At 44.1% G+C, this 22,938-nt stretch overlaps 2 protein-coding genes and 1 long non-coding RNA gene across 3 annotated transcripts; all 3 read left to right on the top strand.

The window, feature by feature from the left end:
• The first annotated feature begins 238 nt into the window (after positions 1–238).
• On the top strand, positions 239–2,715 carry LOC127293618 (uracil phosphoribosyltransferase). The gene is made up of 11 exons (XM_051323262.2): positions 239–386; positions 457–535; positions 644–702; positions 1,002–1,079; positions 1,171–1,252; positions 1,483–1,531; positions 1,883–1,944; positions 2,079–2,146; positions 2,224–2,279; positions 2,381–2,428; positions 2,511–2,715. Exons 1-11 carry the CDS (start codon positions 336–338, stop codon positions 2,560–2,562), a joined length of 684 nt encoding a protein of 227 aa, XP_051179222.1. The 5' UTR covers positions 239–335; the 3' UTR covers positions 2,563–2,715.
• Positions 2,716–4,898: 2,183 nt separating this feature from the next.
• LOC139830455 (uncharacterized) lies at positions 4,899–6,331 on the top strand. The gene has a single exon (XM_071818527.1). The coding sequence runs from the start codon at positions 4,996–4,998 to the stop codon at positions 6,016–6,018; it is 1,023 nt and encodes a 340-aa protein (XP_071674628.1). The 5' UTR covers positions 4,899–4,995; the 3' UTR covers positions 6,019–6,331.
• Positions 6,332–6,454: 123 nt separating this feature from the next.
• Positions 6,455–11,387, top strand: LOC127293610 (uncharacterized). Its single transcript, XR_007845990.1, has 2 exons — positions 6,455–7,379; positions 8,244–11,387. It is a non-coding gene; the product is annotated as an uncharacterized lncRNA (long non-coding RNA).
• The last annotated feature ends 11,551 nt before the right edge of the window (positions 11,388–22,938 follow it).

Here is a 22,938-nt window from a genome sequence, read left to right as displayed (position 1 = left end):
ACCTATAATTCAGAGTACATGACAAAAAATTGTAGGCACATGGAAATATTTCAAAAGGTGTAAAATATTTCTGCAAATCCTACGAAGTATTAGTGATACAAAAATATGTTATTAGAAATTTTGAATTGAAGTCCTAAAAAAAGAATCATTAAACCAAAAGGGCCTGAATGGTATATCCATTATCCCAGAGCCGATGGGCCCACAAAAGGTGGCGCGCGCGTCGCTGCCTACATCTTACTCCTCCCCCATGGGCCTTGGAGACTTGGAGTACCTCTGCACCAGAACCCTAGCAGCCACAGAGCCGCCTCGGCGCCTCCTGTTCTCGATTCCACAGGATGGAAATCTGCAACCACGACCTCGCCGTCAACGCCATGAACGGCTTCAAGGTACACGTTCTTCCCCAATACTAGTGCACTAGTATTTCAAGACTCAGATCGTTTCGTCCGCGGCCCGCAGGTAGTGGTGCCCCCTCACCCGCTCATCAGCCACTGGGTCTCCGTCATCCGCGATCATTCGACGCCCACCCACTCCTTCAGTAAGTTCTTTCTAGGACCTAATTCGATTGTTGGCCTGGTGAGTAATGTGTACAAGTTCCGTTTCATGGTCTGTAACTTTTTTGCCTGTTGGTCAACTTCGTGGGCAGGAAGTGCCATGGGGGAGCTTGGCAGATTGCTAGCCTATGAGGCGACCAGAGATTGGCTGGTATATTCCTAATTCTTAACCAGATGGTAGTGCTGCTTTTGTCGTTTTGGATGTGTGTTCCGGAATTAGCCTTCCATATATATATATATATTTTTTCTTCGAGATGGGGTATCCCCTGCCATATGTATCATATAAGAAAGACATAGACTTGTGATATAATTGAACACTGTAGGTGGCAACAATAAAATCTCGTAATTGTATCTACGGCTTTTATTCAGATTAGATAGTTGTTGAATTTTAAGCTTTTGGTTTAGGATGCCAATTTTATCTTTGATATGCTTTTCCCCTTACTTTGACAGCCAACGGTACCACGGGAGGTCCACACACCCATGGGCACAGCTGTTGTAGACTCGGTCGATCCTATGGAGCCTATCATGGTTTGCATTTCCTCCAGACTTTTTTGCAAATTGAGCATGCTCTGTAGCAGTATTAGGTAGAGCTTTCTGAATTAGATTGTGCTTGTTTCAGATTGTGCCTATTCTACGAGCAGGACTTGCCCTGGCCGAGCTTATGGCATCAATTTTTCCGTCAACCGCAACTTTCCACTTAGGTAAGGAATCATATTGTGTTTGTCATCTTAAAATATTTCTTAATTGTACATTTACTTTGAAGTTCCAAATGCCTAGATCCATGGATGGAAATATGTACAAGTTCATTAGTGCTTTTTCTCATTGTATAACAAGTAACGTACTCTGCTTTTTTTCTTCTCTGTACTGTAATATGGTTTTACCATGCTTGAATCAGTTGACAATTCTCTGATATTTTTTCTTCTTATTGAAGGTATGGCTAGGAATGAGACAACACTACAGCCCTCCGTATACTTGAACAAGTAAGTGCTATTTATCTCCCGTAGCAGATGCTCAGATATGGAACATCTTTATGGACATATTTTGAACAACGTCTTGCTTATTGTCTGAAGCTACAATGAATAATAGAGGCGACTCGATATTATTTTATTTTCTAGTTAAAATGATTACTTCACAACACAGGAGTAGGAACAGTTAATCTGAACTTGCTTCTAATACTTTCATCTTGTGCAGTACCTTTCACCAAGTTGTTGGGTATTTCTTTTTACTGTTGTCTGTTATATGAAAACTAATCTTGATATTACTATTTCTGTGGAAAATTATTCAAGATATTTAACATGTAATATTGTTCATTTCAACAATTTTGAATGCAGGTTGCCTGTTAGTTTCCCAAAAGAATGCAATATTCTCCTTGTTGATCCTATGCTTGCAACTGGTATATCTATTTCCTAGTACCTTAGATCCATCCATACCATGGACTTGTATCCCTTGCTTAGGCTGGAAGGATTTAGTAGCATTTGTTTTGACGGAATGCTCATATATTTATCTTCCTTTACTTAAATCTACAAGGTGGAACAGTAGTAGCAGCAGTTGATCTGCTGAAAGAGCGCGGGGCTGAGATCAGCCAAATAAGAATTGTGAGTTCATTAGGCAAAATTTGTTCCTTTTGTTAGACATAATAAGGTATTATTATCTAAGAAATCCTCCCTTGTAGATATGTGCTGTTGCTGCTCCTCCGGCCATCAAGAAGCTCAATGAAAGATTCCCAGGGTACACGCTGATACCTCTGACATTTATTTCAATGATTTTTTCTGCAGGTATTCCAGTGATATATATGATATTCTGTATAATCTTGTATCTGCTTTATGCAGGATCTGTGTGTATACAGGAGCTATGGATCAAACCGTGAATGAAAAAGGGTAACTAGAGTGCCGAGTTTTGACTAGCATGTCTGATAAAATATGTTCTCTCTATGACTGATTTGTTCTTAATACTTTGTAGTTTCATCGTTCCTGGCCTTGGGGATGCCGGAGACCGCAGCTATGGAACTTGACAACGTTCTTTATTAGGAAGCTTAGACACATCAATGATCTAGTGGAATTTTTCGATTTCTTAGTGATGTAAGCCACAGCTTTTTGTGGTATACATGAAAAACTCGAATTCCATGTTTTCAGAAATCAATAAACATAGCCAAGGATATCCATCATTTAAAGTGTGATATGCTACTGTGAATATTCAGGATTCAGGTTACCAAGACAACTAAAGACCTAGTCAAACTGTACGCAGATTTGTTTTTTAAATGCTTTGGGGAAAATTTCACTAAAATTCATTTTACTTAGGTTTGACTAGTAACTTAAAGTTTTAATACATATTTTTTTATAATTTTCTCATATGAAATTATAGTACTTGACATTCCTATGTTTCCTTTAAAAACGTCCCTTTTTTTATTGTTGTGAATTCTAGACCTGATTGCAAGTTATGTTGTGTACTTGTGTTTAGGTATCATTAAAATTCTACAATCTCTCGACTTGGAATGAGCCACATCTTTCAACACTATTTTATCTGTTCAATCATGCGTTTCATGTATGAATGAAAGCAGCTCCATTGTTTGCCAGATTCCATTCTAGAAGCCGCCCCACTGGCAGTCTATTCCCTACAATTTAATTGGATCACTTACGGTGTCGTCTAAATGCAATACAGCTTTCTTTCGTTTCGGCTCACAGCAGTCTTCCCTCAAACAGCTTGCCTTGGTACTACTTTGTTCTCGATGCGTGATGAATTGACAAGGATGTATCGCCTCTTTGCGAAGTGTGTAAAACGGTAAGTTATGCACCTGTTGGCAGCTCATTCAGTAAGAGCATCTCCACCAGCGCTCCCAAATAGACGCCAAAAATGGCGCCGGCAGTCCCCTATCGAGGGCGCTGGCACGCTTTCCTCCGTTTGGGGAAGGTTTCTCACACCGGCGCACCTCGAACACGGACCCCAAAAATGGTTCAAAACTTGGAAATGCAAAAGATGGCGGATTTTATTTGATTTGTAGCGAGTTTGAACAAAAGTGTCCCAAATGCAAATTAAAAAAAACTACCAACGATGTAGTTGCTGTTGTTTGTGTCGTTGTTGCCGCCATCATTCCGGGAGAACTCCCAGTCCTCCTCCTCTTTTGGCGCCGGTGGTGAAGAAGGAGCGGTGCCGACGAGGTCGATGAAATTGCTTTAGTCCTTGGCGGACCACAGCTCCGCCTCCCGTGGATTGTACCTCACCTGTCGGTAGTCCTCATCGACGCAGCGGCCGAGGAGGAGGTGTTGCCCCAACGCGTCCTCCGGGTTGTCGGGGAGCCGGTACGCCACCTGCGTCTCGAGCTCCATTTCCCACCACTTCTTTTCCGGCGGTGGTGGCGACGGGTGCATGACTTCCTCCTTGGGGCGGCGAACGTGGAGGCGCCCGCGTGGAAGCGAGCCTAGCGCTTCGTTCTTCACCTCCGTCTTCACCTGCGCCATCCTTCTGGCTGAAGCGGAGTAGCTCCCTCGCGGTCCGTCGCGGATGACGCCGCCGCCGAGTGGCCTCGTGTACGGCGCGGAGCGCTGCCGGCCAACGCAACCTGAGGAACCGGAGTGCGAGCTGCCCGATGACGTCCGTGTCGGTGCTCCCGCAGGCGGCGATGCCATGCGCTTCGCCCGCGGGAAGTAGACGGTCCAGCGAGGTGGCTCGGTGCCGTAGATCCGCGGGTGGTAGTTGTACGACGCAAGTTGCCAACAATGCGGACCCGCTTGATGTTTCGCACGCTTTTCTTTCGTCCGGCGTTCCCGATCGGGCCTCGGGAACCTGGGGATGACCTGGGCTGTCCGGACGGATGAAAGACCTAATCCGAACGAAAACAAGGGTCGGGGGCACGACTGGACCGTTTTCTCGTCCATTCGGAGAAAAAATGCGTCCTGAGGGCCTCATCGGGGAGACGGCTGGAGACGGCTGTAGATCTCTCAAGATGGAGAAGGTTGAATCATATCAGATCAGCCGTCGTCGCCGCTAAAATATTAATTTAAAGCCAGGCTCCCTGTCTAAAAGAGAACTTTACTTTTATACAACAAATTTAGAACACGTGTACCAAACAAATTTATATAAAAAAAATTTAAAGGCCAGGCTCCGTGTCTAAAAGAGGGCTTCACTTTTGTACAAAAAAAATTAGAAAGCATGTACCAAACAAATTTGCAACAAAAACATAAAAAGAACTATGTCTAAGCCCAGGTTCGAGCTGGGGACCATTATGTGTGAGACTAACGTGATAACCAACTACACCACCCAGGCAAGTTTTCCATAAAAGAGGAACTTACATTTATAATAACAACGACTGGAAAACCTGTTACAATCGCTCCCAGTGTACTATCAGCTGTCTAACTTTGTGTGTTTCTCATTCTGCGGAAACGACGCGAAAGATGCATAGACCGTGTAGTTTTCTCCAAAGAACACACACTGAATTAGCTGATTTGGCATGAGGCATCTATCCAAGAGCACGCAGCTTTTATTAGGCAGAAACAACCTAGTAATTAAATTTGACACTTGGATTCCAAAGTTCCGATCGATGTCCCGCGTCCACATCTACATGGCTCTTCACGCCTACACATACAGCATCATCTCACTCGTGGCATCAGCTCAGAATAAGACCTCCATTGCTCACTATTATAAACATGCCATCACTTCACCTTATGATCAGCACCAAGAAGCAGAGCTGAGCAGCTGCAGAATATCAGGCAGCATGGAGAAGAAGAAGCCGGCCGCATCGAACTACCTGTGCCTTGCGCCAATTTTCGCCGCCTGCGTCCCCTCCGCTAAGCAGCAGTCCGGCGCCGATGACGCCGCCAGGAACCGCCTAAGCTTCTCTTTCACGAACAAGAACCACGCCGTCGGGAAGGACGGGCGCCAGCATCCGGAGCCGGAGGAGCATCAGTACTCCGACAGCATCATCGACCCAGCCGCCTCGATCGTGGCGAAGAAGGACGCTCGGCAGCACTGCGCCATCATCGTCGGCACCATCTTCGGGAGCCGCGTTGGCCGCGTCACCTTCTGCGTGCAGCGCGACCCCGCCGTGCCGCCGCCGTTCCTCTTCGAGCTCTCCGTGCCGATGCAGTCCATCGCGGCCGAGATGGGATCCGGTCTCCTCCGCATCGCGCTAGAGTGCCACCGCTCAAGCGCTACAGACGGCAGGTCGAAGAGCGTGTGGACGGCGTCCTGTAACGGGCGGGACGTGGGGCACGCCATGCGACGGCCGCCGACGGACTGGGAGCGGGGCGTGCTGGAGAGCATGCGGGCGATGACCACCGGCGTCGGGGCGCTGCCACCTGCTACGGCCCAGGAAGAACGCAGCGGCGAGGAGGTGCTGTACATGCGGGCGACCTATGAGAGGATCGTGGGCTCCAAGGATGCGGTGTCGTACCATCTCATCAGCCCCCGCACCGCCGGTGGTAGCCCGCCGCAGGAGCTCAGCGTCTTCTTGCTGCGAACCAGAGGTGAATGAGAATTCGCGATAGATTGTGCTCTACTGCTACGGAGTGACAAGCGTGCCATGTACAGTTATACGTCATCGTGATTGTAGTTGGGTTCTTTTCTATTTCAACGTTACCTCGCGTATCTTTTTTACTTTGCTGCCGTGCTGCCAAATAGCTGGACGCCAGCAGAGACATAGGGTGTGTTTGGTAGTCCGGGTCAACAGAGAATGGCTATCTACACTCATACAAGCTGACTCTGCTTAGTTGAACTCAGATTTTTTGAGTATGTTTGGTAGCCCGGGCGAACTGAGACATGCTGAGTCGGTCTGTTGTTTGGTGGGTTGTATGTAGAGAGAATTATAAAATTTGCACAACGACCCTTGCCTACAAAAATGAAACACAACCGGATCCCTTTATAACTACTATACTAAAGCTGATCAACTTTGATTTTTCTCCTAATTTTGGATTATTTTTCGGGTTAACATTAAGCTGACACGTACCCTTTTTAATTCTTTGTTTCATGCTGCCTCTTTTTTGTGTGCAGTTTGGTGTTACATAGCGATTTTGATTGTAGATCTTCCTTTACTTGTGAACTGTTTGGGTGGTTTGGTGGTGTAGCCATAGCTGGTGCATGATTGGAGCGGTTGTGGACCATGCGGTTGTGCGCTGGAAGTCTTCCAGGATGCCACGATTTGTCACCGCTCAGATTAATCCCCCATCCTCTCAGCCTTATCCATTTACGGGCTCCATCCCTGCACTCATTATTTTCTCCTCTCTCTCTAAATCGCCATGGAAGGCAGAAGATCAGCGGGAGGAGGCGCATCGAGGGAGGCTCCGAGAGGCTACAGCCGACGAGCATGCCGCGGGAGGCTCCGCTAGGCCGTCGGCGACGAGCGTGCTGAGGCACGTCACAGGAGGATCCATGGGGACGCCTCCGACGAGCGCGAGGAGAGCTGCGCTAGGCCGCCGTCGAATCCATCATCGAGCATTAGCCGTGAGGAGGAGGCGCATCGCGGGGAGGACTTCGCCAGCAGGACACCATTGACTCCCCTACGCCGCTGCCGACAAGCTCGAGGAGGAGGCGCGACGCGGGGAGAGCTGCACAAGGTGTTGACTCCACCACGCCGCCGCTAACGAGCTCGAGGAGGAGGATGTCGCCGCTGACAAGAACATGGAGGCAGCACATGACAAGGTGGGGAGGACTTCGCCAGGACGTCATCGACTCCGCCATGCCGCCGCCGATGAGCTCGAGGAGGAGGTGTGATGCGGGGAGGGCTGCAGAAGGCCACTATGGACTCCACTACGCGGCTGCTAACGAGCTCGCGGAGCAGGCCGCCGCCACCGAGAAGAGGAGGCAGCACATGACAAGGCCGGTGCTTGGCGTGATTACGTGAGTTTTCTCTACCCTCTCCATCTCGATATGCTCATTTTTCTCATGCCTAGAGCGCATATTCTTCAATTTCAATTTAGGGAGAAACTAATAGGAGGATTGCATTATAAGGTTGCATGACTGTATTTAGAAAGGGTGATAGAAACCCACCCTTTATACTTTTGAAGTATAGTTAAATGTAAACTCACGTGTTAAGCTGTTCTGCTCCCTAAATACAGTCACGCAACCGTGTTATGTACTCAGTACGACCATTGCAGTATTACAATTAAGGGAGTAGTTTGTAAGAGTTTGATCTCATTTTCTGCTCCCAATGCTAATTTATTCTGCTGCTCAAATCGAAAGTACAACACTACAAGCTACGTAGGTGATAATGTATGTTTTATAGCATCCAAGTTTCACCGAGTTTATTCCTTGAAAAGCTCCTAACATCAACTACTAAACCTACCAAAAGACTTCATCCTCAGTCGCACATGTGTTAGTTTCTGAGATAAAGGCCCCACCTTCTCTTAGTCTTGATACACATAATTTAAATAATTAAGATCCACTTTTCCCATATGTACCCAAAGGTTGTCATGAGTATTAGTCTGTTAGATCTTTGTGTTTATACCATTTACGAACTTTCATATTTGCTGACTACTTTCCAAAGATTATAGAATTTTTTTAAGTCAACTCTGAATAGTCTGAACTTTTTTTTAATAATTTTAACTATTTGAGCACCTAAATCATTCTCTTTTTTCGAGATGATGAAGTGAATAGCAAAAGGAGTTTTTTCGGTGAACTTACTTGACATGGAAATGTTGTCTATCAGCTACAGATTATGCAATGTTGAGCCTCTTGTTCTATGTGATTTTGATCAAATTGCAGTACATGGACTATAAGCTACACCGTCGATCGATGATTGCTGCCAAGGCCCGAGATGAGGAGCACGTGAACTTGATTGGCCCCATTCTGAGGCCTTGAATTGTGTTCTGCCAGCCACCTGGTATGTTGAAATTCATGCATATGGCAAGAATTACCTTTATTTATTATTTCTATCGACCATCAACATGAGAATCTTGTAATGTGTACTGGTTTTACTCGAGAGATGGTAATTTCTCTGTAGATAAGTAGTGAACGTCCCATGACTTTTTGCGTTTTTTTCCATCAAAGGAATATATGTATCCTACAAGTCTGGAACATTAATTATTTTTATGCTAAATTAGCGGAATCATTTGGGTCTAAGCTTTGTACAACTGCAACTCCTTGTGAGTGTTGGAATATGCCCCACTTTCGGCGCGCTGCCTGTGGCTGAGGATTACTTCGATGAGCGGAAGCTGTGCATGAAATTCAATCCCCTTTACCAGTTAGATATGATGCACAACGCCGTTGGGGGTATGATTTAAAATTATTGTGTCAGAAATGCTAATAATGATGTTGACTGGTCCATGATCTTTTGTTGGTTTGTATGTCAAATAATGTCTCAACTTATTGACATGTTGTTTATGTGACCAGACCAACCTGTAACAGCGTATGTGACCAGTAATACAGTGGTTCAATTTCAAAGGCCAACAATATCGTATGTGACCTATTACAAATATTTCATCCATATTTTCCTTCCTGGTATTATTATCAGAGTAGAAAAGCTAGCACAAAGAAAGATGTTACTTGATTCTAAGAAGGCTGTTGTTTCTAGATTGTTGGTGTTCATTAAGGTAAGGAAGCATGCCTCCTTTTTGTGGTAGAAAATTTTGACTCATTATTTCTATGGGAAAGATTCAATGGTCTGCCTTTTTTTTCTTATTTTCCTAGGTTTAGAGTTGTATTCGTTTCTTGCACACAAATAATAGCCTGTGAGGTGAGCTACCTTTTGGTAAATACATCATGGTGTCTATCTATCGTTCTGGAGGTGGTATGATTTACTTTAGAAGCCAGTCTTCAAATATCATTAAGTTTGATCACACGCATCACTGTTTTATCATGCACCCGAATCTTGCATTCAACTAGATAACCATTGCTCTATATTGAACTAACATTTTCTTTCATAAGGTTAATATGTCTGCCAGTATGACTTAATGGAGATTGAGGATTTTGACAATTATTTAGTTCTGCTGTAACTTTGTTATCTAATCTTTTAAGAAATATATTTGGAGGCCGTGTTTAAATCTCTACCACTATTACATAGATGGAGTTTCGGGAATATTACGATTCGGTTTTGTTGTGGTTGTGGTTTTAAAGGCGTCGCGTTGGCGTCGCCTCAGCGTCCAGGCGCTCCCCTTCCGCCTTAGAAAAACGCCCGCCTTAGGCGCCTAGGCGCCCAAGGCGTCCGCCTAGACGTCGCCTAAGCTTCAGAGCCCCCCCTTCGCCTTAGGACGCCTTGGCGCCTTTAAAACCATGGTTGTGGTTGCATGTTATCATGACTTTCAAAGAAACAATTTAGTAGGTTTTGCTTCCAGGGAGTATCTGATTTGGTGCATCTGGAGCGGTTTTGCATAGCCTGGTGGTCAGCCTAAACTAAATATACTGTTCTATGTATTTAAATCTTCATTGAGAATACTAGGCTTGCTTTTAAGTTGGAAATCTTGCTAACTTGTGCAAGTTTGATATTAAGAACGATGCTTAGCTTTTCTTATAGAATAATCCAACAAGTAAAATTTACCAATCCAGTGGTACTTACTCATATGGCACCCTATAACTCTGGCATGCTGGTCTATTGTCTGTAATACGTAGCAAAATAAATTAGCAAGGGTCCTTTGTTAGGTATCTCACATCTATCCATTGTGCTTTTACAATTACAAGATTTCTATATTTAGATTTTGAGCGTACACTACGCTCTCCATACTTGGGGAGATTCTATTTTGCATGCAATAAGATTGGGGACAATTCATCTTTGTTTCTATAGTTTCCTCGAGTTGCATCTTCAAAATATATATGGTCTACATGGTCTACCACTGTATTTGTGATCTACATTTTGCACTCATAAATTATGCTGGCTAATACGAATACTTCATTCATCCATACAAAAAATTCGTCCGTTGTTGGTCAGGGACATCACTGCCTATTAGTAAGTACATAATATTTTTACATAGAGTGGTGCTGGACTACTGGGAAATGGATGATGACCTTTGAGCCTCAGGTAATCTTGGACATTGTTTCCATATTCTGATTTGACACGGATTTCTAAACAATGATTGCTACTTTGAATTAGATTAGGTAGTCAATTACATTTTGTTTTCTTAGTAGTGTTAGAACCTTAAAAATTGCATTGCCTTTGGTTTTTACCTTTAAACGGCAGGTGCATATGAACGAACTAGACCTACCTATCTGCCATCCATGCATGTAAGCGCCCTTTTTTCTTTCTTTTTTATTCTGCCTACAACAGAGCTGACCATGCATTGTTGGGTCCCTTTCTCATGTGCGCATCTGCTTAGTCCTTAGACTGCCCTCAATAACTCAATTGTGCATCTGCTAAGTGTTCTTTCTTGACTCTTTGCCGTTAATGATACACAATAGTAATGGAGGTATGATTGATTAATTCGTACAATCGTACCAGGGTTACATTTTTCTTGGACAAGGAGAAGTGCCGGTCACCAATTCTGTTTCAGCTCAAGCACAATATACATAGTGAATTACATAGGCTGCAACTTTTTCTGGATTTAGAGCAGCACAAATAGGGCATTGGCTACTGCTATGAGCTGGACAATTGTATCTAAAGATAGGCTTTGAATCATTGCTATTGGGGGCTTGATGTGCACAGTCAGGACAAACCAAACTGAGGTCTCTTTTTTTGTAAAATATTGCAGGCTGTAGTTGAGCAAGATCCTGAAAGAAGGCAAGGACACTCTAATTTCCCACAGTCACCTGTTGCACGGAAATGGAGTTTGTTGAAGCTCTAGGGAGGCTAAGAGTTCTTTTTTTTGGGTAGTGAGGGATTCTCGGTAAGCAAAGTGACTAGCAGAGTATTTTTCATGAACTATATGAACTCTTATTTTCACAGCTGAAGGCACGAACCATATGTATTGGTAGATGACATGTCAGTTTAACCTGGTCAGTCTTTGGCGTGCTTTTATTATTTAGCATGACAAGATTTAAACTGCGCAATTATTGTGAGTGGTATACACTTCTGAAATCATTTTTTGTGATAATTAGGATATATAATTTTCCAGTCCTGTATGACTGTGTATACATGGGGAGAAATCTTGCACAATCGCAGTGTCATGTTTGCTTGTGTGTACTCAATGATATTTTTGCAGGGCCCTATCCCTCTCCCTATGTTAAACCCTTTCTCTATGTCAGATTATAATCTCCTAATATGGCCATGTTCTTGCCTCACAAGTACAACATACCATGAAATTTCCTCCGCTTTTCAACTCGCAGCTACCACCTGGGTGCGGCGTGCCGCCGCGCCCTTCTTTGCTAGTACAAAATAAAAAGCAATCAGGTTCCTCTAAACAAAAAAGAAAAGCAATCGGGTCCCTAGACCAGCTCCCTCAGCTCCGGCGAGGCCAGGCAGTGCCTCGTCCCCGTGGAGGTCGCCGGCGCGTCCAGGCGTGGAGGCAGATGTTGCAGGCGGTGGCGCCACGAAAGGAGAAACCTAGCGGGCAGGGGAGCGAGAGGAGGATGTGGGGGAAATGAGGGGAGCGGGTGGGGGTCTGGGGGTGGGGCGCATGGGGGCAGCGGCCAGCTACAGTCTTTTGCGCGACGAGCTCAGCCTGGTCAACCTGTGAAGCTTGATTTGAGCTTCTCATCTCGGCTTGGCTGAGAGGCTATTTTGGTATGAGCTCAGCAGTGTTGAGTTGGACCGGACCGGGCTAACAAACAACAAATAAGCACTTCAGCTAGGATGGATTGAGAATATCTGAGGTCACCCGGGTTACCAAACACACCCTTAGTCTGCGTGAGCGGATCTCTGCTTAAAATAGCCAGTTGTGTAGCTTGGCTATAGACTTCCGCGATGCCTAAGCTAAAGCTAGAGTTTTTAAAGGCTAAATGAAAATAGCCGCTAATAGTCCGGCTATAGCTATTTAGCTTCAATTTAACCTAATAGTTGATATCTTCCCGCTGAATGGATCTAAAAAAAATTTAACCTAAAATATTGAGAGCGGTCCAATGTATGAACACCACTACATCATGAACTGCTGCTACTTAAAGATATTGTATTATTTGGACATAACTATGTTCTTAACTATTTCAAGTATGTTTTTGACAAAACTACATGTGAACTATGTTTTCCTTATGTGACTATGTTAGTATGTTATGTATCTGAATTACTAATCATATATATGATGATGGATTGTTTTGTGGTACCCTCAAATAAACCATGACCATTAAATTTTGTCCATCCAATGATCCAAATTGATTCATACCACAGTCTAAAACTGGTGTGGTATGTTACATACCACAGGAAATTTTCGCAACTAAAAAGAAAAATCTAGACCGGCCTAGCCCAATAAACTAGCGTCTGTGTATGGCTGATAGATTTGGTTATAATTTATACGACCTAAGCAAATGAAAAAAAAAGGAAATCTACGATTTGTTCCTGCTTACCCCGTTTGGTTCCCTAATATATAGTTCCTAATATTTGTCCGGTCTAGGATTTGTTCCGGTGTAAGGCTTTTCTCATAGTATTTGTTGTTAAGCTTCATGCACTAGCCACTTGAACCAAAAGTTTAAACTGATGGAAAGGGCTAGGCAATCCACATATACACTTCACAACACCCCCACTCGCGTGTGACGGGAGAAGAGAAAGTCAACACATGAAAGATGAAGAGCACACCGAAACAGCGGTGGCTATAGAGGGGGGCAACAACAATTTTTAGGCTTAATTGCGAAAAGCATGTGAAAGCCAGGATTTGAACTCGAGACCTGGGGTTGTGATACCATGTTAAGCTTCATGCACTAGCCACTTGAACCAAAAGTCCGAACTGATGGAAAGGGCTAGGCAATCCACATATACACTTCACAACATTTGTTTCCTAAAATTTGACCTATCTATGATTGATTTGGAACGATTGGCAACACCTGAAATTCCAAAACTGAAGTTGCACGTTTATTAGAGCTGACGAAAATAAACACAAAATGCTACAATTTCTTCCCCCTATACTTTTCCTAATATAATTGTTTCGTAACAATTCCTGGTTGTAGGAAACAAATTGTTTCGCAATAAGTATCTCCTGATTTTGTACTATATTTTGTATGACTCAAATCTTGACCGGTCTCCTAATAATTATCTTTTTTTTAAAAAAAATTGCACGCATATTGGTTTGGACCTGATCATGCACCGAGCTACCTAAGTTCATGAAACATGTGCCACGGTGAAATAAGCCACACTGGTGCATCATGACCATGATTACCCGTAGATCTACCTATTGTTTTTTTTTTTCAATTATTTATCTTTTGCTGGAGTATCGGGCCTAATCTAAATCGGTGAATCCTCGCCGTTGCTGAAATTATACCACACCTCTTCTTAGCAGTGGTAAAAGGTACCGTAAAAAAGGACCATGATTATATGCTGCCCTAATATTAAAATTTTCCTATTGTTTAGCAAATCAGCTACATGCTCTTAGTCCGCTATAGCCAGGCACTACTAGGAAAAAGCCTATAGGTGGAAGAAACCTTGCCGGCGCACCATCCTCTGCATACGCCGGTGGAATGTGCTGCCGGCGCACCACAATTCAGTCGCGCCGGCGATGCAGGTTCACTGCCGGCGCACCAGCGGAGACGACGCGCCGGCGCTATTTCCTGGCATGGGCTCGCCCGATTCGGGCCAGGCCCAAGAATCACTGCCGGCGCACCAGCCCAGGGGCGCGCCGATGGTAATTTGCTATTGCCGGCGCGCCCCTGGGCTGGTGCGGCGGCAGTGATTCTTGGGCTTGGCCCGGAGTAGATATAGCCAGATCGCCTATATACTGCCGGCTCACCCAGGTCCTGGTGCGCCGGCAGTAACCTGAGACTTATTGCAGCCACCAACCAGCACTCCACACCCACACACACTTCACTGCTCCACACAAATACGTGCCTTCTCCCAACCCAGCTCATTTTTGTCCATTTCTACCCCCACTTTAGCCAATTTGACCAAACAAAATCATATTTTTTGAGCAAATCTTTCCTTCCTACATGCATCTCCCACATCCCCCTATGTAGATCTAGATCTACTATTCCGCATTGACCGCTCAATCTAGATCTAGATCTAGAAAGTCAGCTTTCATACGCCGTGGTCGCGGCCCAACGTCTCGATCTCGCTGACGAATATATCAAACAAATAGGTGATTAATGAACAAATTGAGGAATGAAATTGATGTATATTGGACATTTGAAGCAAAGCTCGTGTGTGGCATATATATATATATATGTGTGTGTGTGTGTGTGTGTGTGTGTGTGTGTGTGTGTGTGTGTGTGTGTGTTGTGTTTGTGCTTGTGTGTGTTGGCGTTGAAAATGAGTTGCCAACGTTGCGCCGAAATGTTGATTTGTTAAGTTTCCGTTTCGGCACATTTCTGGCGCTCCTATGTCCTACCGTGTAGGAAGTTTACGCCGAAATTTTCCGTGAAAACTACCGACGGATGCATGGTTCTAATCAATTATATAATCTTACCGTGCAGGCGATAATGGTTATCGAGATGAGTGAAAGCGTCGTGATGAGATATCTGAAACACGCGATCATCGACATGTATGAAAATAACCGCACAGAGGTATTGTGTCCGTGCGGAATGTGCAAATGAGGGAAATGGTTTGACCCCTATTCAGGCAAATTGCAGGGGCACCTGCTCACTAATGGTTTCATGCATGGACACACTCAATGGATGAGTGATGATGGCGCAGAGTTCAATGGGGCGACGACAGTAGGTGGTAATGGCCGACAAGAAGGAGGTCATCATGATATTGATGGCGATGAAGAGTTTGTCGCACAGGACGATAACCTTGACGACGACAATAACCTTGACGACGACAATAACCTTGACGATGACGAAGAGGTGCCGCTAGCTTCAGTCGTGCAGGACCCTCATCTTCAAGATCTGCTTCTCGAAAATACGAAAGGCGCCAAGCGGAAATCAAAGCTTGAGCAACTGGAGATAGACTCGAATACTCCGTTGTACGACTCAGGTCGCGGGTTGGGGGAGTCCTGCTTGAGAGTAGCGCTCGACGTGCTGCAAATGAAGGCGAAACACGGATGGACGGACACAAGCGTCGATGACATTCTGGAATACGTGAAAGATCTCCTTCTTGCCGGGAACACGTGTCCTCGTAGTCTAGCCGAGGCCAAGCACGTTCCCTCTCGACTTACCCCACGAAAAGTATCACGCCTGCATCAACGACTGCATCATGTATCGCAAGGAGCACGTGGACAAGACCAAATGTCCTGTGTGTGACGCTGAACGGTACAAGAAAGGGAAGAAGAAAGCTTCTCGGAAAGTTGTGTGGTACTTCCCGCTCGCCCCCCCCGGCTTCAACGGTTCTACGCGGACCGCAAGGAAGCAAAGCTCATGCGCTGGCACGCTGAAAGAAAGGAGGCAGTGTTGAATGATGAAGAGCGGATTGAGCACCCAGCGCTGACATACCCTTCGGATGCAAGCCAGTGGAAAGCATTAGATAATGAATTCAGAAGTTTTGGGGCAGATCCCAGAAACATCAGGTTGGGTGCGAGCACAGACGGATTCAATCCATTCGGAAACCAGAGCATCACACATAGCACATGGCCCGTGTTTGTATGGATATACAACCTCCCGCCCTGGTTGTGCATGAAGAGGAAGTACATACAGATGAGTATGCTAATTCAAGGGCCAACACAGCCAGGAAACGATATCAACATGTATCTCGAACTATTAAAGGAGGATCTTGAAACATTGTGGGCGGAGGAAGGGGTGGATACATGGGACACCGTCGCGGAAGAATATTTCCCTTTGAGAGCCGCGTTGATCACGACGGTGCAGTACTACCTCGGATACGGTTATATTTCGTGCCAGGTGTGCCATGGACACAAGGCATGTGTTAGGTGCATGGAAGAGACGATGTTTTTACAGCTTGGTAAGGATCCCGGCTCTTCGAAAACAGTTTACATGGGGCATCGAAGGTGGCTACACAAGACTGACCCGTGGAGAAAGCGTGGAGATCTGTTCGATGGTACAAATGAACCCCGAGGACCTCCACGTAAGAAGAGCGGCGAATAGATCGATACATTACTGAAAGGTTGGAAGGAGTGCCCTGCGCCGGGAAAGATTCGTCAAAATCCTGGAGAGAAGAAGAAAAAGGAAACGACGCCGCTCATTGGTGTATGGAAAAGGAGGTCCGTGTTTTGGGACTTGCCGTACTAGAAAATTCTCGATACACCTCACTGCCTTGATGTCATGCATATTACAAAGAACGTGTGCGAGAGCTTGCTTGGCACTCTTCTCAACATGCCGGACCGGACCAAAGATGGGCCAAAAGCAAGACACGACCTGAAAGTTTTGGGCATCAGGGAAGAGCTTCAGATCTCGTCGACCCAAGACGAACAGTCGGAGGAGGAGACGGACGGCGGTCAGAAGCGCAAAAGGATTAAGCAGCCAGACTATTACTTCCCCCCATCTTGCTTCACTTTTAGTCCCGCCGAGGTCGATCAATTTTTCAATTGCCTTCTAGGAGTCAGAGTGCCCTTCGGTTACTCCGGGCTAATAAGCAGATACATGGACCCCAAGAAACGAAACTTCAGCGGCATGAAGTCTCATGATTGTCACGTGATGATGACGCAGATTCTTCCGGTTGCAATCCGAGGTATAATGGATGACCATGTCCGTACAATGCTGACTGGGCTCTGTAACTTCTTCGACGTCATAACTCGGAAGTCGATAAGCGTGAAGAAACTCGCAAGGCTCCAGGAAGAGATTGTGGTGATCCTCTGTGAGCTTGAGATGTACTTCCCGCCTGCATTCTTTGACGTGATGGTCCATCTGTTGGTCCATATCATGGATGATATCATCAATCTAGGGCCGGCATTCCTACACAACATGATGCTGTTTGAAAGAATGAATGGGATCATTAAAGGATACGTTCGTAACAGGTCACATCCGGATGGAAGCATCATCTAGGGCTGGCTCACCGAAGAGTGCATCTCTTTCTATCTAGACATCGAGGAGCCTGTTGGTTTGCCTCAAAACAAGCACCTCCGCAGATTCGAGGGAGTAGGCCACAAAAATGGAAGGAAAGAACTGCACGTGCACATGTCTGGTCGGACTTCCGACTTTGACAGGGACAACTTAGTAGCGCTACAACACATTGACTTGATCGATCCTTGGTTGAAAGAGCACAAAACCATGATAGAGAACAGTGGAAAGCCGATGATGACGGAAGCAAAAATATTCAGAGAGCACAACTCCTCTTCCGTGCGCTGGTTCGAATACCACATTGATGCTAATTCCCCACCAATGGATTCTGACAAAGATAAACTAGTATTGGCCTTGTCACATGGCCCCGCGCCCAACATCATGACTTACCAAGCATACGATATCAACGGGTACACATTCTACACGGAAGAAAAAGACAAGAATAGTGTTTACCAGAACTCAGGGGTAACGATGAAATCCTGGACGGGTGACGTAAAGACTAGATACTACGGAAGGATCGAGGAAATCTGGGAGCTTAGCTACGCTGGGGAGAAAGTGTCGATGCTCCGTATCAGATGGGCTAAGAGCGTCACAAAAGAAGACCGGTATTTCACCACCATGTTTCTACCCGAAGCCAACAAATCAAAGTCCACGAACGCCACCGCGCAGAATGAGCCATGGGTACTGGCAGAACACGTGCACCAATGCTTCTTCATAACCGACCCATCCATGCCTAGCCGTGTTATCGTGAGGAGAGGCGAGAGGACCATCGTCAGAATGGATGGAGTCGCCAACGAGGAAGACTTCGAAGGACAGGTTGGAGACCCAATGATGGAAGAATCCGAGGACGAAGACACAACATACACCACAAGAAGAAGCAGGACCACGCTACCGAGGTCAGGTCGACCCTTCAAAAGAAGAAGTCATGACACGGGGCTAAATTATTCAATGACGAGCAAGAAAAGCAAGAAGAAAGTGAAACACTCTTCTCGATCTATGATGTAAAACTTTATTTGCAATGTATAACTCATATTTTGTGTAATTCATAACTCATATTGTGTTGGCAAATATTTTATGTATAACTAATTAATATTGTGTTGGTAAATATTTTGTGTATGTATATGTAACTCATATCTTCATGTTTTTACATAACTCATGCATATTGCTTTCTTATTATCTTGAAAAGATAAGAACATAAATATAATAGAAAAGGCCATAAAATAATAGAAACATAAAAGAAAGATAAAAGAAATAGAAAAGAAATAAAGAAAAACAAAAGAGAGTGGGAATTGCATGATTTGGCCAAGTCCCAGGTATACCCGCAGTAGTCTTACTGCCGGCGCACCAGGCCTTTGGTTCGCGGGAGGCGGAGGAAATGAGGGACTCAATCCTAGCCCAAGTCCAAGCTGGTTTGGTACCGCAACTCAAAGCTTCACTCATACCTGATATCACAGCTGAAGTCGCTGATACGTCCAAAACGTATCTACTTTCCCGAACACTTTTGCTATTGTTTTGCCTCTAATTTGTGTATTTTGGATGCAACTAACACGGACTAACGCTGTTTTCAGCAGAACTGTTCCGGTGTCTCGTTTTTGTGCAGAAATCCAACTTTCAGGAAAATCCTCGGAATTTATGCAGAAGGTCCTATTTTCCCAGAATATTGGCGGAGCCAGAAGGGCAAGCCAGGTGGGGGCCCGAGGGCCCCACACACTAGGCCGGTGCGGCCCAGGAGGGGCCCGCGCGGCCCTAGTGTGTGGCGGCCTCGGTCGGCCCCCGACGCCCTCCTTCGGACTACTTATTGCCTTCGACCTAAAAACGCACGGAAAGAAGTCGAAGTCGCCAGAAACCTTCCAGAACGCCGCCACATCGCGAAACTCCGTCTCGGGAGCCAGAAGTCTCCGTTCTGGCACTCCACCGGGACGGGGAATTGGAAGACATCATCGCTATCATCATCACCGACGCCTCTTCATCAACCAGCCATGTTTCCCCCATCCATGTGTGAGTAATTCCCCCGCTGTAGGCCGAAGGGGATGGTAGGGATTGGATGAGATTGGTCATGTAATAGCATAAGATTGTTAGGGCATAGTGCCTAGTGTCCGTAATTGGTACTTTGATGATATTGTTGCAACTTGTTATGCTTAATGCTTGTCACTAGGGCCCGAGTGCCATGATCTCAGATCTGAACATGTTATTGTTTCATCATGATATTCATTGTTTAAGATCTTATCTGCAAGTTGTATACACATGTCGCTGTCCGGAACCAATGGCCCCGAAGTGACAAGAATCGGGACAACCGGAGGGGATGGTAGTGATGTGAGGATCACATGTGTTCACGGAGTGTTAATGCTTTGCTCTGGTACTCTATTAAAAGGAGTACCTTAATATCCAGTAGATTCCCTTGAGGCCCGGCTGCCACCGGCTGGTAGGACAAAAGATGTTGTGCAAGTTTCTCATTGCGAGCACGTACGACTATATATGGAACACATGCCTATTGATTGCTTTGTACTTGGACATCGTTTTATTATTATCTGCAAATGCCCTGCTATGATTGTTACATGAGTTTCTCTCATCCATGCAACGCCCGTTATCCGTACCCGTGCCTACAGTATTTTAATCCTGCTGTTTACTATAATCACTACTGCTGTCTCTGTTACTCTGCTGTTGTTATTTCACTACTGCCACTGCTATAAAACTGTTACTACTGATAAACTCTTGCGAGCAAGTCTGTTTCCAGGTGCAGCTGAATTGACAACTCCGCTGTTAAGGCTTTCAAGTATTCTTTGTCTCCCCTTGTGTCGAATCAATAAATTGGGATTTACTTCCCGCGAAGACTGCTGCGATCCCCTATACTTGTGGGTTATCAAGACTGTTTTCTGGCGCCGTTGCCGGGGAGCATAGCTTTATTTGGAAGTTCACTTGGATCGATATTGTTCGCTGCAAATTCTCCATCATGGGTAAAACTCGCGATCCTAAAGTCGCCATATTACCATCCACTACAAGAAAAGGTACAACTCTGAGTACCTCTGCTACTCTTGATTCACCATCTGTGATAAGTCAACTTGTTTCACCGCCGCAAGCTTCACTTGCTGGTACTTCTGCTGAATCTAAAAATTCTCATAATATTGATAATGTTTCTGCTGTGCTTGATGATAGTGGTTCATTGGGATCCTTTCTAGATGGTACAAGACAAATTGAAAATGCTGAAACTCCTAATGAAAATGTTACTACACCTGTTAATTCACCTGAACTTGATTATTCTAGTGATGATCCTGATGAAGATTATGTGGAGCTTAATGATGATTTTATTAATAGATGCAATGCTACTGCTGATGCAAGAAAAATTAAAAAGTTTCTCACACAATATACTGTTAGACATAAGTTATCTCCTGATCCTGAATTTGCCACATCTCCTATATGCATTAAGGATAAAGATTATGATTTTTCTCTTGATCTATCTCATATAGCTATTGTATAGAAAACACCCTTTTGTGGTACTAAAAAAGAAAGTGCTGTAGAACACATGATTGAACTTTCTTCTATGAGTAGCTTGTTTTCTGATGATGTCAAGTTGCGTACTTACTTTGTCGCTAAATTTTTTCCTTTCTCATTAAAGGACTATGCTAAAACTTGGTATAATAATTTGCCTCCTGGTTCTATTAAAAGTCCAACTGAGCTGTGTGATGTTTTCTTTCGAAAGTACTTTCCTGCTAGTGCTCAACATATTGCTTTACAGAAAATTTATAGGTTTGACCAGGGAGATGAAGAGAAATTGCCTGAGGCGTGGGCAAGATTTTGTTCTCTTATCAGAGCTCGACCTGGACATGATTTAGAAAAGAATGATCTACTTGATATATTTTATAGTGGACTAACCATTGAATCTAGAGCATATTTGGATAGTTGTGCTGGTTGTGTTTTCAGGAAAAGAACTCCAGACGAAGCTGAAGAGTTATTGGCTAAAATAAGCCGGAATCATGATGATTGGAATACACCTGAACCAATTCCAACGCCAATATTGAAGAAGAGGGGTTTAATTGTTGAATGATGAAGATATGAGGGAAGCTAAGAAGTCTCTCAAGGAGAAAGGTATTAAATCCGAAGATGTGAAGAATCTACCTCCCATAGAAGATATATGTGAGATAATTCCCCCTTCATCCATGATTGAGGTAAACTCCCTTCAACGCTTTACTAGGGAAGATATTCCGTATTCAAAACCTCCTGCTCAATGCTTAGATGAGTTTGATAATTATATTGTTAAACAAGAAAATTTTAATATGAGAGTAGAGAATCATCTAATGGAAAATTCTCAAGCTATTAGCAATTTGCATGATATTGTGGAGAGAACCTCCAATGATGTTAAGATGCTTGTTAAACATTTTCAAATGGTTCAAACTCAAATTGATCAACTCACTAAAGTTCAAAATGACTTGTTAAAAAATAATTCTAAAGAGAAACATGCTTATGAAGTAACAACTAGAGGTGGTGTCTCTACCCAGGATCCTCTATATCCTGAAGGGCATCCCAAAAGAATTGAACAAGATTCTCAACGCATTGAACCTAGTGCTCCTTCTAAGAAAAAGAAGAAGAAGAAACATAAAAATGTTGTAGAATCCTCTGAACCTGTTAATGACCCTAATAGTATTTCTATTTTCGATGTTGAAACTGAAAGTGGTAATGAACATGATAATGATAATGATAAGAATGATGCTTCTGATAAAGAAGAAGTTGAAGATGAACCTGAAAAGAATGCTAAAAATAAAAAGTATACTAAAGAAGATTTTATTGCTAAGAAACATGGTAATGAAAGAGAACCTTGGGTGCAAAAGCAAATGCCTTTTCCTGCTAAGAAACTAAAATCAAAGGAAGAAGAACACTATAATAAATTTTGTGATTGGATGAAACCTTTATTCTTGCAAATCCCTTTGACTGATGCTATTAAATTGCCTCCTTATTCAAAGTATATGAAAGATATTGTTACTAACAAAAGGAAAATCCCCAATGAGGAGATTTCCACTATGCTTGCTAATTACTCTTTCAATGGCAAAGTGCCAAAGAAGTTGGGCGACCCAGGTATACCTACTATTCCTTGTTCTATTAAGAATAATTATGTTAAAACTGCTCTATGTGACTTGGGAGCCGATGTTAGTGTTATGCCTTTTTCTCTTTATAAGAGAATTTATTTAGATAAGTTGATACCTACTGATATATCTTTGCAAATGGCTGATAAATCTACTGCTATTCCTGTTGGTATATGTGAGGATGTTCCTGTTCAAGTTACTAATAACTGCTTGATATTAACTGATTTTGTTGTGTTGGAAATGCCTGAAGATGATAATATGTCTATTATTCTTGGGAGACCTTTTCTTAACGCCGCAGGGGCTGTTATTGATTGTAATAAAGGAAAGGTTACTTTCAATGTTGATGATAAGGAGCATACCATCTATTTCCCCAAGAGGATTGATAAAGTATGTGGAGTCAATACTATTTCTAATGTGAGAACTATCAAAAT

The sequence above is a fragment of the Lolium perenne genome, chromosome 1, assembly GCF_019359855.2.
Source record: "Lolium perenne isolate Kyuss_39 chromosome 1, Kyuss_2.0, whole genome shotgun sequence".
NCBI classification, from domain to species: Eukaryota; Viridiplantae; Streptophyta; class Magnoliopsida; order Poales; family Poaceae; genus Lolium; species Lolium perenne.
The sequence above is the reverse complement of the archived record's forward strand: the minus strand, read 5'-3'. Positions and strand labels throughout refer to the sequence as shown.

Coding starts and splice junctions, on each gene's coding strand:
- LOC127293618 (XM_051323262.2), top strand. CDS start 336: ATGGAAATCTGCAACCACGACCTCGCCGTCAACGCCATGAACGGCTTC. Junction 387..456: donor ACGCCATGAACGGCTTCAAG/GTACACGTTCTT, acceptor CGCGGCCCGCAG/GTAGTGGTGCCCCCTCACCC. Junction 2,429..2,510: donor CAAACCGTGAATGAAAAAGG/GTAACTAGAGTG, acceptor AATACTTTGTAG/TTTCATCGTTCCTGGCCTTG.
- LOC139830455 (XM_071818527.1), top strand. CDS start 4,996: ATGAGGCATCTATCCAAGAGCACGCAGCTTTTATTAGGCAGAAACAAC.